This window comes from Carcharhinus amblyrhynchos, chromosome 2, assembly GCF_965287045.1.
Source record: "Carcharhinus amblyrhynchos chromosome 2, sCarAmb.v2.hapA, whole genome shotgun sequence".
In the NCBI taxonomy this organism is placed as follows: domain Eukaryota; kingdom Metazoa; phylum Chordata; class Chondrichthyes; order Carcharhiniformes; family Carcharhinidae; genus Carcharhinus; species Carcharhinus amblyrhynchos.
Window position 1 is genome coordinate 102,803,723 of NC_137325.1, and position 17,914 is coordinate 102,821,636.

At 41.8% G+C, this 17,914-nt stretch overlaps 1 protein-coding gene across 7 annotated transcripts in view; it reads right to left on the reverse strand.

Annotated features, from left to right (window-relative positions):
* The window catches only part of akap9 (A kinase (PRKA) anchor protein 9), a 211,579-nt gene that overhangs the window by 56,557 nt on the left and 137,108 nt on the right, over nt 1-17,914 (reverse strand). For all 7 annotated transcript variants that reach the window (XM_080210240.1, XM_080210222.1, XM_080210231.1 and 4 more), the window contains 5 exons: nt 17,434-17,553; nt 12,272-12,448; nt 11,119-11,223; nt 4,869-5,021; nt 227-370 (listed from right to left, as the gene is read on the reverse strand). In XM_080210240.1, the coding sequence (XP_080066366.1) occupies nt 227-370; nt 4,869-5,021; nt 11,119-11,223; nt 12,272-12,448; nt 17,434-17,553 (699 nt within the window). The remainder of the gene's footprint in view (nt 1-226; nt 371-4,868; nt 5,022-11,118; nt 11,224-12,271; nt 12,449-17,433; nt 17,554-17,914) is intronic.

The following is a 17,914-nucleotide window of genomic DNA, read 5'->3' on the forward strand; positions in this document are numbered from 1 at the left end:
TGCCACCATGCTGCCCACATCAGATGCTCTCTCTATATCTCTCTTTTTAGGGAAATCTTACCTGGTATCTTGTTAACCCTAATTTTAAATCCAGGAGTTTACGGGTTCACTGGTGAAATACAAGAAACACTAACATTTGGAAATGAAAATCCTTAAATATCTGTTCATCTTTAAAATATATTGTAGAAACAGCTCATAAACAGATGTGTTGTTTGATTTTACTTACCTTGTTAGGAGTGAGATCAAACCGCTCACGAAACTTTATAATTTGTTCATTGAGTTTTTCTATTTCATCTCTTTCCTTGAGGGTTTGAGTCAAGTTTCCAATAGATGAGTGATTACCAGATGATCCGTTAGAAACAAGCAAATCCTGGAAAGATGAAACAGCAAAAATTTGGGAATACATACCTGACCAACCCACAGCTTGTGTCTACATAATACCTTTAACTCAAAAATCTTCCAATGCATTTAAGATGCATAAGGAAATATAACCGTCAAACAAAAAATTAAGAAGCTAGTGTAAAACCTAGGAGGTGGGTTCAAAAGGAGTATCACAAAGCAGGAGAGAGAAGTGAAAAGGTTTAATATTGGAATTTCAGAATGGGGCTTAGGAAATAATGAGGTGGGGGAGGTGAGGGTGATTGAACAGAAGTGACTATGTACAAGAGGCCAGTCATAAGAATGGATAGTCTGGGATGGAGGAGACTACAAATTTAGGGTGAGATAAAGCCACAAGTGTTTTAAACAAAAGCAAGTTGATTTCTGAAGTTGATGTTGAGGAACAAGGATGTAACTTCAGTCAGCCAGGCAGTGATTCAGAATAAAATGCAGATGTCTGTATTTTTAATGAATTGAAGCTTCAGAGGGAGGAGAAGAAAAACAATAGATGACAAGTCTGGATGCTACAACAGCATTTTTTTTAAAGATAATAATGGCAAATTAGTTTAGGTAAGGATGAAGATGGCTGATGCTACAGGAGTGAAGTCGTCTTTGTGACCAGAAGAAAATAGGGCCGAGTGCTCTATTGAAGTTGAAAATGAGAGAAAATTTGACCTGCAATTCTGGCCAGGTACAGGATAGCACTGTAGAAAGGTTTTGAAAGTTTTGTCAGTGTCTAATGGCAAGAATTCTGGTCTTCCCAAAGATAAGGATAATTTAAAATGATATTTTGATAGCACAGGGACAGCCAAAGGTCAAGAAAGATAGAGTTTGGGGCAACAACATAAACATGAAGGCTGATACTCAAATCTGCAGATGATGGTAGCAGAGAATGGTGGCTGGACCCATGAGATGACAGCGTGAGGGGTAAGTAAAGATTCCCTGACCACAACTGAATACCTGATAATAGATCAAACACCGGCAGTCCACATAACTGAGAAAAAAGTTTATGCCTTAAAATTTTAATCTGCTTCCTTTTCTCTTTTTAGATGCCACAGGATCCGTTTTGTATTTACAACATTGAGTTTTTCTACTGCAATTTTGTGAATAGAGTGCACCTCTTTCATCCCCTTTCACGTTGACAATCTGATTAAATGGAAATATCATTAACAAGTGGTATAATGTGGCACAAGTTGGAAAATCACCCAAGTTTTCTCAAAGATTAAGATGCACAGTCTTTCAATATTGCTTGTTTCATTTTATATTATTTTAATGCTTAAAACATTTTAAGTCAGACATTGCTGGAAGGAACAAGCAATATCTTTGTAATAAAGAACAAAGAAAATTACAGCATAGAACAGGCCCTTTAACTCTCCAAGCCTGTACCAACCATAATGCCCATCTGAACTAAACCCCTCCATCCTTCTGGGGACCAAATATCTCTACTCTCATCATATTCATATATTTAAGACACCCCTTAAAAGTCATTATTGTATCTGCTTCCACTACCTCCCCCAGCAACGAGTTCCAGCCACCCACCAGCCTCTGTAAAAAAAACTTGCCTTGTGCATCTCCTTTAAACTTTCCCCTCACACCTTAATCCCCCTTGAAATTGACTCTTCCACCCTGGGAAAAAAGTTTCTGACTATCCAAGCTAACATTGAAGTGACCTTCAGAAAATGGCTTCCGCAAGTGCTTCTTAAAGCATATTAAGACAGAAGAACTCAACATCACCTTTCAAAATAACTAGAATAAGTAGAACAAAAGCTTATATTTAAGGTAATAAAGCATTTGAAGATGCTTCATAGAGGCACCATAAAACAAAATGATACTGAACCACAAAGGAGATACTCATGCAGTTGATCAAAAGCTTGATCAAAGACGCTGCTTAGAAAGTGTGTCTTAAAGAAGGAAAAGTGAGAAAGAGAGGAGGAGTGTTTACAGACATGAGTTCCAGAACTTCAGGCTTAAATAGCTGAAAGCAGGGTATTAATATTAAAATCAGGGATGCCCAAGAGACTAGAATTGGATGAGTACACATTGAGAATTGTACAGCTAAAAGAGTTTCCAAAGAAGAGGAGATGCCAGGTGTTTGTTTGTTCCAGATCCAAGGTGGAAGAACCTAAGACCCTATTCCCTCTGCTTACATCACTATAGATCATGTGATGTTATACGAGCAGAGATGCAACCACTTAAAATGCGTAACACCCACCAATTAAATTTCTGCCACAGCCACGACACTAAAACTGCTCTTGCCAAATCACAAATAATATCCTACTTGATTGCGACAAGCCATAGTAGCCAAACAATCCCTCCACATCCTTCTCAACCTGTTTGCAGTTTTTATCACAGTTGTCCTCTCCCAATGTGTCTCCACCATTGTCCAGCTGAGTAGCACTGCACTCATCAGCTTTCATTTTTATCTATCTAACCATAGCCAGTGAAAGAAAATTCTAAAATTGAGGTATTGTTTAAATGGGAGCCATTGTTGGTCAGCGACCACAGCATTTTGATAGGTGAACAGGAATTGGTGCAAGTTAGGACAAGCAGAGTTTGGATGACTGTGTTTATAAAGGGCAAAAATGTGCAAGTCCAGTAAGGAACGTAATCGCATAATCAAGTTTTCAGGCAAGAATGGCATGGAGGAGGGTTTCTGCAATAGATGAGCTGAGCAGAGGCAGAGTTGGGTGACATCACAAAGATGGAGTAAGCAGTCTTAAGTGACAATGCAAATAATAGTAAAACGGACTATTATTTAAACGGTGAAAAATTACAACATGCTACTGTGCAGAGGGACCTGGGGGTCCTTGTGCATGAATCGCAAAAATTCAGTCTGCAGGTGATCAAGGAGGCAAATGGAATGTTGGCATTTATCATGAGGGGGATGGAATATAAAAGCAGGGAGGTCTTGCTGCAATTGTACAAGATACTGGCGAGGTCTTGCTGCAATTGTACAAGATACTGGCGAGGCCGCAACTTGTGAGGTGTGCAATTTTGGTCCCCTTATTTGCGAAAGGATATATTGGCCTTGGAGAGAGTACAGAGGAAGTTCACCAGGTTGATACTGGAGACGAGGGGGTTAGCTTATGAGGAGAAATCGAGTAGAATGGGCCTGTACTCATTGGAGCTTAGAAGGCTGATCTTGTAGAGACATACAAGATTATGAAAGGGCTATACAGGGTAGAGGCAGAGAGATTCTTTCCACTTAGAAAGGGAACAAGAACTAGAAGACGCAGCCTCAAAATAAGGGGGGGTCAGTTTAGAACAGAGTTGAGGAGGAACTTCTTCTCTGCCCATTGAAGCGGTGGAAGCTACCTCGTTAAATATGTTTAAGTCACAGGTAGACAGATTTCTGATCGATAAGGGAATTAAGGGTTATGGGGAGCAGGCGGGTAAGTGGAACTGAACCACTTTCAGATCAGCCATGATCTTACTGAGTGGCGGGGCAGGCTCGAAGGGCTAGATGGCCTACTGCTGCTCCTATTTCTTATGTTCTTATGATGAGGTGGAGCAGTGATCACCAGTATAGCTGTGGAAATGTGATTGTGAATGACGTCACCAATGGGTAGTATATAGGTGAGAAATAGGAGGGTGCAAAGACAGATCTTTGTCTAGCACTGGAGATAACTGTAAAGGAATGTTGATTCACTGGCTTTGGTTAGATAGATAAGAGTAAAGCAGATGAGTGCAGTGCTACCCAGCTAAACAACGGTGAGACATATTGGGAGAGGATAACTGTGATAAAAACTGCAAACAGGTCAAGAAGGATGTGGAGGGATACTATGGCTTCTTGCAGTCAAGTAGGATATTATTTGTGACTCTTGGTGAGGGCAGTTTTGGGACAGTGGCTGTGACAGAAACTTGATAGGTGGGTGTTATATATTTTAAGTGGTTGTATCTCTGCTAGTATAATGTTACGTGACGTGTAATGATGTAAGCAGAGGGAATCGCGGTCTTGTGAGATTCTTTCATCCTGAACCTGGAACAAACATTTTTTAAGTGTGTTTGACTTAAATCCACAAGTGTGGTACCTCATTATTTTCTCTCTGTTGTAATTCCCGGTCAGAACTTAACAGTGGGTTCCAAGCATGGGAGTTCATTGAAATCTGAGCATCAATATGAGATGTAATAAGACATTCAAAGACTTTGGAAAGTAAAAGGAAGTTGGATATGAACTGTTAGCTTGCAAGGATGGAGGGACCAAGTGGACAGAGCATAATATACCACACAGGTCCTGAACTCAGAAGGAGACTACTACAGTTATTCAGGCCGGCTAAGCTCTCAGGTAGGGCTGATAAAATTACCCTGAAAATGTTGATATTTTGCAATATTAAAATAAAAACTTTTTTTTAAAGGTGCAAAGTTCAAATAGTAACTTGCAGTTAAATGCATTTCTACAGTTTAAGATTCAGGTTGGACCTTCAATTAAGTAGAGTGCAAGAAACAGCCTTGAACTGGATGAGTAAATGCACGTGCAATTAAATACTTGCCTCAAGTCGTTTGTTTTCTTGCTGAATCTCTTGCAGCTGAGTGGCAGCTTCTTTCCTCTGAATTTCTAACTGCATAAGCAACTGCTGAACTTCTTCATTCTTATTTAATAATTCTTCCCTAAACTGCTCCAACTGTTCTTCTAGGTTTGTGATCTATAATCAAACAAAATTCAAGCAAAGTCATAAAATTGATTTTCAACGGTTCACCAATACTGTCCAATTTTTGTTACAGGTGTATTGGATTCAAGAAACAAATGTTATGTACAAGCTGCTAAAATTCCATCAACTGACAACTTTTTGTAATATAACACAGAAATGTAGTTTAATAAGTACATTCACAACTTTTAAAATACTTCTCGAATCAGCTACACCTAAGAGTTGTTTATAGATCCAAGAAGGAAGTGGAAAGGGAAATAGGTGGAAACCGGAGTTCAGGAGCCAGACTGAAAAAGGGTTGATGTGCATTTCATAGATTTTGGAAAGCATGGAGAGAAGGGCAAGGCAGAGGAATATAGGAAGGTGCTGCAGGGAATTGGGGCACGATGATGAGTTGCAAAATGAACAGTACGAATCCAGTGTAAGAGGAGCAAATGATGTGACCAAGCAAATAGGACAGAAGGCAGTAGCTGAGGCAAGGTATGACAAATCCACGTAGGCATTTGATAGAAAAGGCAAGGATTTCAAAATTAATTTAATTATACTACCTTTTCTCTAAATAATCATTTTTTTATTAATTCATGAGATGCGAGTGTTGCTGGCTGGGCCAGTATTTGTTGCCCAGCCTAATTGCCCTTGAACTGAGTGCCACGCTAGGGCCGTTTCAGAGTCAACTACATTGCTGTGGTTCTGGAATTACATGTAGGCCACATCAGGTAAGGACTGTAGATTTCCTTCCCTAAAGGGCATTAATGAACCAGATGAGTTTTTACACCAATCAATGGTTTTATGGTCATCAGTTAAACTTTTAATTCCATATTTTTATTGAATTCAAAATTTTACCATCTGCCATGGTGAGATTCAAACCCAGGTCCCCAAACATTTATCGTGTGTCTCTGGATTACTAGAGACAATATCAGCATGCCTCTGTCTCCTCACCATAATGTACATCTCAAGTTCTTAAAGTACGTAGAAATAATCTCTTGTAATGCTAACATTATTTAGTAACTATTTGTATTTTTCCAGGTCACACAGAATTTGCAGCACATAAGCAATTAATTTGGCTTAACAGATCTATGCCAATGCTTTTAATCCACATGAGTTCCTTACAGTCTATTTATCTCTTCCCATCACCTTCAAATGTGTCATGCTTCCAAGCCAAATAGTTTGTGAAATGTAGACATTGAAATATATAAAACAAGATTATAGATTATATTAAATAATGGAATCCTATTGCAAATGGGGAGGCACTGGCCTAGTAGTATTATCACTAGACTATTAAGCCAGAAACTCAGCTAATGTTCTGGGGACCCAGATTCAAATTCTGTCTTGGCAGATGGTGGAATTTGAATTCAATAAAAAATATCTGGATTTAAGGATCTACTGACAACCATGAAACCATTGTTGATTGTCGGAAAAACCCACCTAGTTCACTTATGCCCTATAGGGAAGGAAATCTGCCACCTTTATCCGGTCTGACCTACGTGACTCCAGAGTCACAGCAATGTGGTTGACTCTCATCTCCCCTCAGGTTACAAAGCTAGGGCAATAAATGCTGTCCAGCCAGTGACGCCCATGTCCCATGAATGAATAAAATAAATGGCTGTAGAAAGGGTAGGTTTCAATTGATTCTCTAGTTCTGTCTTTGAGGTTAGTTTTTAGATTGTGACTCAATGCCAGCTTTCACAATATGGATGGTCTCAATTGAAGTAGTGAATAGTCCAAGGAAAGATATTGCTGCTGACAGAAGGTAGTCCATTCCATGCTTGAGGAGTACAGACTTAAAATGTCACAAAACATAACCAGGGAAACCAATATCATGGCCGCACTTTAGAAAATACAGTTTAGCGCAGCTGTGTGGATTAGCGATTTTTTAGATACAAAGACAAGACAGAAGATTCAAAGACAATATCTACATATTGATTGGTCGACCCATGTTGGACGTGGTGGGCTCGAGGAGGAGTTCTTGGAATGCTGCCGGGATAGTTTCCTTGAACAGTGTGTGTTGGAGCCGACGAGGGAGCGAGCTATCTTGGATCTGGTGTTATGTAACGACGCGGGTAGAATTAGGGACCTTGTGGTGAAGGATCCTCTTGGGGAGAGTGATCATTGTATGGTGGAGTTTCTGGTGCAGATGGAGGAGGAGAAAGTGGGTTCCCGGACACGCGTCCTTTGTTTGAGCAGAGGGCAGTACGGAAGGATGAGAGAAGAATTGGCGAATGTTGACTGGGGGAGCATGTTGGAAGGTAGGTCTGCTGAGGAGCAGTGGAGGATCTTTAAGGAGATCTTTCTTGGTGCTCAGCAGAAATTTATTCCGATGGTTAAAAAGGACCGTAGGAGGAGAGGTAATAAGCCGTGGATAACAAAGGAGGTGAAGGAAAGTGTTAAATTAAAAGCGGAGGCGTTTAGAGTAGCTAAGAGTAGTGGGCGAGAAGAGGATTGGGAGAGGTTTAAAAGTCAACAAAGATTGGCAAAGAAGTTGATAAAGAAGGGTAGGAGAAACTATGAAGCTGGGCTAGCGCTTAATATAAAGAAGGATAGTAAGAGTTTTTATAAATATATAAAAAGAGGCTGGCTAGGGTGAACGTTGGACCCTTAGAGGATGAGAGGGGGGACTTAGTGGTAGGGGATGGGGAAATGGCTGAGGCCTTGAATAACTTTTTAGTTTCAGTCTTCACGGAGGGGGACGTGAATAATTTGCCGGGTGTTAGCGATGGAAAGATGGTAGGACAGGAGGGTCCCAATGACATTATTGTTACTAGAGAGGTGGTGCTCGACAGACTGGAGGGACTGGTTGTGGACAAGTCCCCAGGACCAGATGGAATGCATCCAAGGGTTCTGAAAGAAATGGCGGAGGTGATAGTGGATGCCTTGGTGGTTATTTTCCAAACGTCGCTGGATTCCGGGGAAGTGCCGGAAGATTGGAAAACGGCTAATGTTACGCCGTTGTTTAAGAAGGGTGCCAGGCAAAAGGCAGGGAATTATAGGCCGGTTAGTTTAACGTCTGTTGTAGGTAAAATGTTAGAATCCGTCATCAAGGAGGAAATAGCGAGGCATCTTGAGGGGAATTGCTTGATAGAGCAGACGCAGCACGATTTCGTTAAGGGGAAGTCGTGTCTGACAAATTTGTTGGAGTTCTATGAGGATGTGTCTAGGGCAGTGGATAGAGGAGAGCCGGTGGACGTGGTCTTTCTTGATTTTCAGAAGGCGTTTGACAAGGTACCTCACAAGAGGTTATTGCAGAAGATAAGGGGGCATGGAGTTGGGGGTAGGGTGTTAGCGTGGATAGAGGATTGGCTATCAAATAGGAGGCAGAGAGTGGGGGTCAATGGGTGCTATTTGGATTGGTGGTTGGTGACTAGTGGAGTGCCCCAGGGGTCGGTGCTGGGGCCTCAGCTATTTACCATTTATATAGATGATCTGGAGGAGGGAACCGAGTGTATGGTGTCGAAATTTACTGATGACACCAAGATTGGTGGAACGGCAAATTGTGCGGAGGGTGTGGAGTGTCTGCAGAAGGATCTAGATAGGCTGGGCGAATGGGCCAGGAAATGGCAAATGGAATTTAATGTTGGCAAGTGCGAGGTGGTCCACTTTGGTAGGAAGGACTATTACTTAAGTGGCGAAAAACTGCAGCAGGCGACGGTGCAGAGGGACCTCGGGGTCCTTGTGCATGAGTCGCAAAAACCCAGCCTGCAGGTGCAGCAGGTGGTCAGGAAGGCGAATGGGATGCTGGCCTTCATAGCGAGGGGGATTGAATATAAAAGTAGGGAGGTCTTGCTGCAGCTGTCTAGGGCACTGGTGAGGCAGCAGCTGGAGTACTGTGTGCAGTTTTGGTCGCCGCACTTACGCAAGGATATTTTGGCCTTGGAGGGAGTGCAGAGGAGGTTTACTAGGCTGATGCCGGAGTTGAGGGGGGTTGAGCTATGAGGAGAGGCTGAATAAACTAGGCTTGTACTCGTTAGAGTTTAGAAGAATGAGGGGAGATCTCATTGAGACGTATAAGATGATGAATGGGATGGATAGGATAGAGGTGGAGAGACTCTTCCCGCTCAGAAAGGATAGTAGGACTAGGGGGCACAGCCTCAAGATAAAGGGGGGGGGGGTGCGGTTTAGAACGGAGTTGAGGAGGAACTTCTTCACTCAAAGGGTGGTGAATCTCTGGAATTCTCTGCCCGTTGAAGTGGTGGAGGCTGCCTCGCTCAATATTTTTAAGACGCAGGTTGATGGGTTTTTGATAAGCGAGGGGATTAAGGGTTATGGGCAGAGGGCGGGAAAGTGGAACTGAGCCATGACAGATCAGCCATGATCTTATTGAATGGCGGGGCAGGCTCGAAGGGCTAGATGGCCTACTCCTGCTCCTATTTCTTATGTTCTTATTTAGAAGGATACATTTTGGGACACTGAAAGAGTAGAAAGGTTTAAAATAAGAAAAGTATTGGATTATTGGTTTAGAAAACTGAAAGTATCAATGTTCCTATGATCTATCAAATTCAACAGGATTCAATACATTCCATAATTGGAATAAAACCAAGAATATGATTTATGAAAACTCAGAACAATAAAAATTCATTATGAAACACAAACAGTAAAAATTGGATGACCCACATTTGCTCATTACTTACGATAGTTCACACATCATATGGGCATACATTTTTCAGGAAAAAAGAGTTCATCAAGGCAGATTCTTGTAAACTGGATCAAAATCATTATCACGGCATTCCTCTGAACTTTGTATCATATTAGGAATTCTGACTCACTATTGCTCTCTCTGCAACTCCAACATTCCACTTGCAACATACAATGTTTATATGTGATAGCACAGTGGTTAGCACTGCTGCTTCACAGCTCCAAGGACCAGGGTTTGATTCCCAGCTTGGGTCACTGTGTGTGGAGTTTGCACATTCTCCTCGTGTCTACCTGGGTTTCCTCCGGATGCTCCAGTTTTCTCCCACAGTCCAAAGATGTGCAGGTTAGGTTGATTGGCCATGCTAAAATTGCCCTTTGGTGTCCTGAGATGCGTGGGTTAGAGGGATTAGTGGGTAAGTATGTAGGGATATGGCGGTAGGGCCTGGGTGGGATTGTGGTCAGATGGCCTCTTTCTGCACTGTAAGATTGCTATGATTCTATGAAAGTAAAGCATACAAAAGCAGGGCGGCAACATGCATACATTTACTTTAACGGGGTGAAGATATTGAATGAAATAGTAAAGTTCTCAAATTTGCTACTCATACACTGAATTAGTTAACATCAGTTATTACCTGAGTGTTTCTGTGCTCTGATTTTTTTCCCATCCCCATTGGGAGATATTACTGCCTCATTTCAACACATCTCAGATCAAGCACCGAGTTGAGCAGATCTCAAACCTATACTCCACAAAACCAAGTAAAGCAACTCGCAAGAGAAATAAAATATAAAAAATGCGATGAAGACGCCTTTATAGGAAGTAAATAAGTCGCTCAAGTTAAAGTAATGAGACCAAATTTCTCTTTAAAGAAGAAAAAATGTCAAAAAAGTTCCGCTACATCACATTTTCTAGTATGTAAGGAAAATTATATGAATTTGTTTTTGCATTATAGGAAGATGCATATGAAAAAAGTGCTGCATAATAACTAGCAATTTCAACAGTCAGGAAAAAACAAATTGCTTGAAATACTCAAGTCAGGCAGCATTCATGGAGGGAGACGCAAAGTTAATCATTTGAGATCCGTGTTCCATCAATTAAATATTTCTGGCATCTTCTCTATTATTTCAGATTTTTAGCTTCTGCAGGATTTTGCCTTTCTCAAAAGTTAATTATGCATGCCCTGACCCCTACAAAGAAAGGTATCACATATTAAAGAAATCTGCAGGAGTAATTAATTTAGATAAGGTCAAAACTAGAAATTCCACTAGCATAATTCCTAGCTATTGAACATTTTCTCTTGTTGAAGCGTGCAGGTAATAAACACTAGAAAGCAGTGAATCAAGAGAATAACCCAGAAGAGTGCTGATAGCAGTTTCAGCAAAGAGATATTTCCAAATAATGAAAGTCTGGTTTAAAATGTCATATTGGTACAATTTTAAAGAAAAAATTTTTAAAAGATGAATTTACCTCCTTTTCCTTTCGCTCTAAAGCATCACGTTCTACTTGCAGCTGTGTCTCAAGCACACTGTCTCCTTGGACATTCAAGATAAATCGTGATCTTCTTTCTTCAGCCTTTTTAATTATAACAGGAGATTGGAAAATAACTGTTTACTAGAGATTAGTGATACTTGCATAGTAACATGGTCTTTCTCGCACTCATAGCCTGAGTTACCAAAGAGAGAGATGCGCTCACTGGGCGAGATTTTCTCGTATATCGGCAAATCCAATGTCAGGAAAAAATGTAAAAAGTCTGACAACACCAGGTTTTAGTCCAACTGATTTATTTGATAATACTCACAAGCTTTCGAGGGGACTGCTTCTTCGTCAGGTGAAAGAGGCAGTCCCCTCGAAAGCTTGTATTATCAAATAAATTGGTTGGACTAAAACCTGGTGTTGTCAGACTTTTTACTGTGTTTATGCCAGTCCAACGCCGGCATTCCCACATCAGGAAAAAATGTGGCATTGAAGCCATCCACAGCAATGATGGCTTCAATGAGTGAGTAGTCCGACACTCAGGAGACAAAACTTCAAAGACCAGGTCCCACAATGTATCGCTGGTGGGGCAATCTCTAATTCCAGTTTCTACTTGGGCTTGATAATTATATGGTAATATATTCAAGTGAGGCTCCTGACATTGAATGTCAGAAAATGCACCCCATTACTGACACATGGAGGGGAGCATTGCATCATGCATTTACGAAAATGTAAAACTTTGCATTTCTCACGATATTTTGAAGTTTTAAAGTTATGCTCCTGATGCCAAACCTATCTGACCTGAAGCTGAGTGAAAAATCTCAGCCAATTTATACATGTAAAAAAAAACTTTGTTCTTGCATTCTAATTGTCTCTAGCTAGGAAAGACAGTCTGAGCTGTGAAATTCTTCACAAAAAGACTCAGTAACGCTCAACAAGAGGTGTGCTGCACAAGCCATCTCTCCTAGACAGACTTTGGCACTATAATGTACTGTATACTGTCTTAGTACCTACAAAATTCCATTTCAAAAACAAGCCCCATAAAGACTGGAATTTGGGCCCATAATACCTTCTGGTTTTCTACCAACAGAAATGGTAGAAATGAGTCCAGCCCCATTTACTTCAGTTTAGTAGACAAACCAATTACCTTTTGTATTGGATAAGTGGTACTGATCAATGCCTGTTCCAATTCCCTTATTCGGTTTTCCATTTTCTCAATTTCTTCATTCCGTTCTTGTACATCTCTCTGAAGCTGTTCTTTGGAAAGCAGAAGTTCACTGCACCGGTCAGTCTTGTCTTTCAACTGATCTGCCAGATTTTCCATCTTGGTAAGGCAAGAACAATGATGAGGAACAAAAATCAGCTATGAATTTAAGAGCACTCATAGTTAAATCATAGATGAATTACCTTTTTAAAAAACTCAATGTCCATGAAAAAAAACATTGCTGATAGATCTAGAGCGAAAAAAGCAACCCAATAATTAAGCTGTTTGCCCAGGATTTCTTGCAAGTTTGTGAGCTGCAACTTATGTTGTAAATTACACCATTTCCTGCTCCATTTTACTATTGTGAACCTCCACCAAAATTTCATGGATAGATCATTTGAATTTAACAAAACAAAATAGGCACATCAGAAGTAGCAGAGCCAATGGCTTACAGTATCAATTAAATAGAAAATTGCATGATCTAAACCAGAGAGTTTTGAATTTTAAAGTCTTTCAAAATGCTGACTTTGATAATTTGCAGAAAATTGTTGACTTATAAACATGATGTGGAGATGCAGACATTAAACTGGGGTAAACACAATAAGAAGTCTCACCACATCAGGTTAAAGTCCAACAGGTTTATTTGGTAGCAAAAGGCACTAGCTTTCGGAGTGCTGCCCCTTCATCGGGTGAGTGGGGGTTCTATTCACAAACAGGGCATAGAAAGACACACACTCAAATTACAAATAATGGTTGTAATGCGAGTCTTTACAGGTAATCAAGTCTTAAAGGTACAGACAATGTGAGTGGAGAAAGGGTTAAGCACAAGTTAAGGAGATGTGTATTGTCTCCAGCCAGGATGTACTCCCTGCGTCGGAGATCTCTACTGCCACCCGAAGATAAACAAGGCAAACACACAGCGGACAGAGTACCCTTTGTCGTCAAATACATTCCCAGAGCAGAGAAGCTATGACATCTTCTCCAGAGCCTTCAATATGTCATTGATGAAGGCAAACATCTCGTCAAGGCCATCCCCACACCCCCACTTCTCAACTTTAAACAACCGCACAACCTCAGACTATTGTCTGCAGCAAGCTACCCAGCCAGAACAGTGACCACGACACCACACAACCCTGCCACAGCATGCTCTGTAAGAAGTGCTGGATCATCAACATGGATGCCATCACCTCACATGAGAACACTATCCACCAGGTACATAGTACATACACATGCAACTCGGCCAATGCTGTCTACTTGATATGCTGCAGGAAAGGATGTCCCATGGCATGGTACATTGGGGAGGCCTACAACAACGGATGAATGAACACCACTTGACAATCACCAGGCAAGGCTGTTCTCTTCCTGTTGGGGAACACTTCAGTGGTCACGGGTATTCAGCCTCTGATCTTCGGGTAAGCGTTCTCCAAGACGGCCTTCATGACACACACAGAGCTGCTGAGCAGAGACTGATAGCCAAGTTCCACACACAAGGATGGCCTCAACCGGGATCTTGGGTCATGTCACACTATCTATCTGTAACCCCCACAACTTGCCTGGTCTTGCAAAATCTCACTAACTGTTCTGGCTGGAAACAATACACATCTCTTTAACCTGTGCTTAACCCTTTCGCCACTCTCACTATCTGTACCTTTAAGACTCGATTTCCTGTAAAGACTTGTGTCATAACCATTATTTTGTAATTTGAGTTTGTGTCCTTATTTGCCCCATTTGTGAATAGAACTCCCACTCACATGATGAAGGGGCAGCATTCTGAAAGCTAGTGGCTTTTGCTACCAAGTAAATCTGTTGGACTTTAACCTGGTGTTGTGAGACTTCTTACTGCACTTATAAACAGACATAGTAGCGATATTCAGTGCTAAGGAATACAAGCAAACTCTCAGAACCAACAACCTTGGGACCCAAGTGGTGACAGATTTTGGATTTTGCCAGTTTTCAGGTTGGTTGTTTTGGGCAGTGGTCACCCAAACAATATGGGGTTGCTTGGAGCATAGGAATAGACTGATTCAAAAGCAACGAAGGGGGCTATCAAATTCAACATCATGCAGCTTTGAGCTGAATTCTCCAGGTAATCTTCATTGAAATAACACATGGTACCTTCTAACAATTCCCTAGATTTAAGATGATATCAGCAATTTAGCCCACCTACGTGTCAGATTAAACAAATGAGTGGCAAGGGAAGAAGAAATAGCAAAATTATGCTTCATTCGGCTTCTCAGACACAATGTGGAAAAAGGCAAATTTTGGGACTTTGGCTAGACACAATCACCCTTTTTGCACGACCTTGGCAAGATATCCAACGTCAGGTTAAGGGAGAAATAAGGGCCGCAATCTTCTCAAAAATTACCAGAGTTTCATAGGGGGCTTTTCTCACCAGATCAAATGTTCACTGTTCTCACCCAATCCTAACAACTGTCAGTGTGCCAGAGGGTAATGTCCAGCATGTATATCCACCCTGGGTGGTAACACCCAGGGTGTCTCTGTGTCTCTGGCATGGTCACCATGGTTTTTGAAACCCAATAATAATTTGTGCTGGGGGTTGTCTTGGGGAGACCACTATGGCGTCAAGCCCTTTAATGAGGTTATAATTTAAACTTGATCATGTCGCCAGCAAGATGAGGGGACTCAAATTTAAATCCTTCGTTGAGTTTGCATTTCTGAATTTGCACGTAATTTAGTGGCCATTACAAGAAGCTCCCACATAGTGAATGCAGTCGCTAAATCGTGCTAAGGATTTGGAAGAAGGTTTTTTAGGTAGCATAAGAACGGATAAAGCTCCAGGGCCTGATGGTATTTATCCCAGGCTGCTTAGGGAGGTGAAAGATGAAATTGCTGGGCCTCTGACGCAAATCTTTGTCTCTTCTTTGGACACAGGTGAGGTCCCAGAAGACTGGAGGGTAGCTAATGTTGACCGCTGTTTAAAAAAGGTAGTAGGGATAACCCTGGTAATTATAGACCAGTGAGTTTGACATCGGTGGTAGGAAAATTATTGGAAAAAATTCTTAGGGTAGGATGTATGAACATTTGGAGCGTTGTGATCTGATTAGGGATACGCAACATGGCTTTGTTAGGGGGAGGTCTTGCCTTACGAATCTGGTAGAATTTTTTGAGGAGGTGACAAAAACGGTTGACGATGGGAGAGCCGTTGATGTCATCTATATGGATTTCAGTAAGGCATTTGACAAAGTCCCTCATGGTAGGCTGGTAGAAAAGGTTAAGGCACATGGGATACAAGGACAGGTAGCTAGGTGGATTGAAAACTGGCTGGGCAATAGGAGACAGAGAGTAGTTGTCGAGGGGACCTTTTCGGGCTGGAGGCCAGTCTCCAGTGGTGTGCCGCAGGGCTCAGTACTGGGACCTCTCCTCTTTGTAGTACATATAAACGACTTGGAAGAGAGCGTACGTGGTGTGATCAGCAAGTTTGCGGATGACACCAAGATGGCAGGATTGGCGGATACCGAGGAGGAATGTCAGGTGACACAGCAGGATATAGATAGGTTGGTATATTGGGCAGATAGATGGCAGATGGAATTTAATCCTGACAAATGCGAGGTGATGCATTTTGGAAGGAATAATGCAGGGAGGAGCTACGTGATAGAAGGTAGACCGATTAGGAGTATAGAAATACAGAGGGACCTGGGAGTGCAGGTTCACAAGTCTCTGGCGACACAAGTAGAGAAGGTTGTGAGGAAAGCTTATGGAATGCTAGCCTTTATAGGAAGGGGTACAGAGTATAGGAGCTGCCGTCTAATGCTTCAGTTGTACAGAACGTTGGTTAGACCGCATTTGGAGTACTGCATCCAGTTCTGGTCACCTTACTACTGGAAGGACGTGGAGACTCTGGAGAGAGTGCAGAGGTGGTTTACCAGGATGTTGCCTGGCATGGAAGGACTCAGTTACAAGGAAAGTTTGGAGAAACTGGGACTCTTCTCCTTGGAAAGATAGAGATTAAGGGGGGACATGATAGAGGTATATAAAATACTGAAGGGAATAGGTAGAGTCAATAGTGGTAGGCTGTTCCCTAGATTGGGGACAATTACGAGAGGTCACGATCTAAGGGCGAGGGGGGAGAAGTATAATTTGGATATGAGAGGAAGGTTCTTCACACAGAGGGTCGTGGGGGTATGGAACGCGCTGCCGAGTAGGGTGGCGGAGGCAGGCACGTTGGACTTGTTTAAGGTTTACTTAGATAGACACATGAGCGAAACAAGGATGGAGGGTTATTGTAGAGGGTGTTAAATAGGGTCAGAGCCTCGGGACGACACCGGAAACGTAGAATTATGTGTTAACGTTTTGTCTTTTTATTCCGCAGGTGTCGGTCCACCTTGTTGTCAAACGAGGGGCATGCACACGGTGGGTCGTGCGTGGGCTGCTCTTGGAGGTTCTGGGAATGGCCTAGTACTTCGTGTCAGTGTGTGCTTAATCCTGGACCAGTAGACAGGCGCCGCAACAGCTCAGTGACTATCACTGCTAGCTGTGCAGATACATGGATTTGGGCCTGTGTCTGTGGGACTTTGCGCATTCTCCCTGTGGTTGCGTGGGTTTCCTCCGAGCGCTCCGGTTTCCTCCCACACCCCAAAGATGTGCTCTTAGGCTGATTGGTATACCAAACTGACACTGTTCTCCCCTGAATCTGGCTAAATTAGGGGTTCCACTCACATACACACAGGGCAGGGTAGGTGTAGGAGGATGCGGCAGCGCGGGCTCGTTGGGCCGAAGGGCCTGTTTCCCGTGCTGGGTTGTTCTTTGTTCACCATTCGCTCAAAAGATGTGGCTGTGTCAGCAGTTGCCTTCCTGACAACTAAATAACTCATCTGGCCAGTTCAGAGTACTTTGAAGAGTGAACCTTTCTAGCTGGTTGAGGTCACTTGAAATGTTAATGATATAATCAAGAGCCAAGCACAGATATAAAAACAATCAATAGTGTTTGACTTTCTTATTTTTTGAATGAAGTTGGATGGTATTTTGAGAGAGTTAGGGATTAACAGAATGACTATGTGAAACAAATCAGCATCAATACATCGGAGATTTCCCTTTACATCTGCCATTTCTCGTACTTGCTTTTTTTTAAAAAGTAAAAATGTTACCTCTCTATTTCTTTGATCATTGATTGGTTGGAGTCTTTGCGGAGTTTTCAGTTGTTGCTCCAATTTCAGTATCTCTTGCTGAAATACATCTCTCTCCTGTTCACGGTCTATTGCCTGTTCCTGTATGGAAACAATAATGCAACCATAACAATGTATGGCATTTATGTACTTAATTATACAATCCTTTCAGGTACACATTTTTATTGCATTGCAATGTAGCACCTAAATTTCACATTTCATTATCTACAATGCAGATTTTTGCACTTTGCTAATTTAAGATTTTGCTGACTGTTTAAAAAATTGCAGTTTTTTGATACAAGGTGGATTCAAGGCATCTTAGTATGTTTGCTTGCATTAGTGTGGGCATGGATAAAGTGAAAATGATATACAAAAAGGTATAGTCAAAGTTTTGATGAAATCAACAGAAATCATAGAATCCCTATAGTGCAGGAGGTTGTCATTTGGCACATCCAACCTGTAC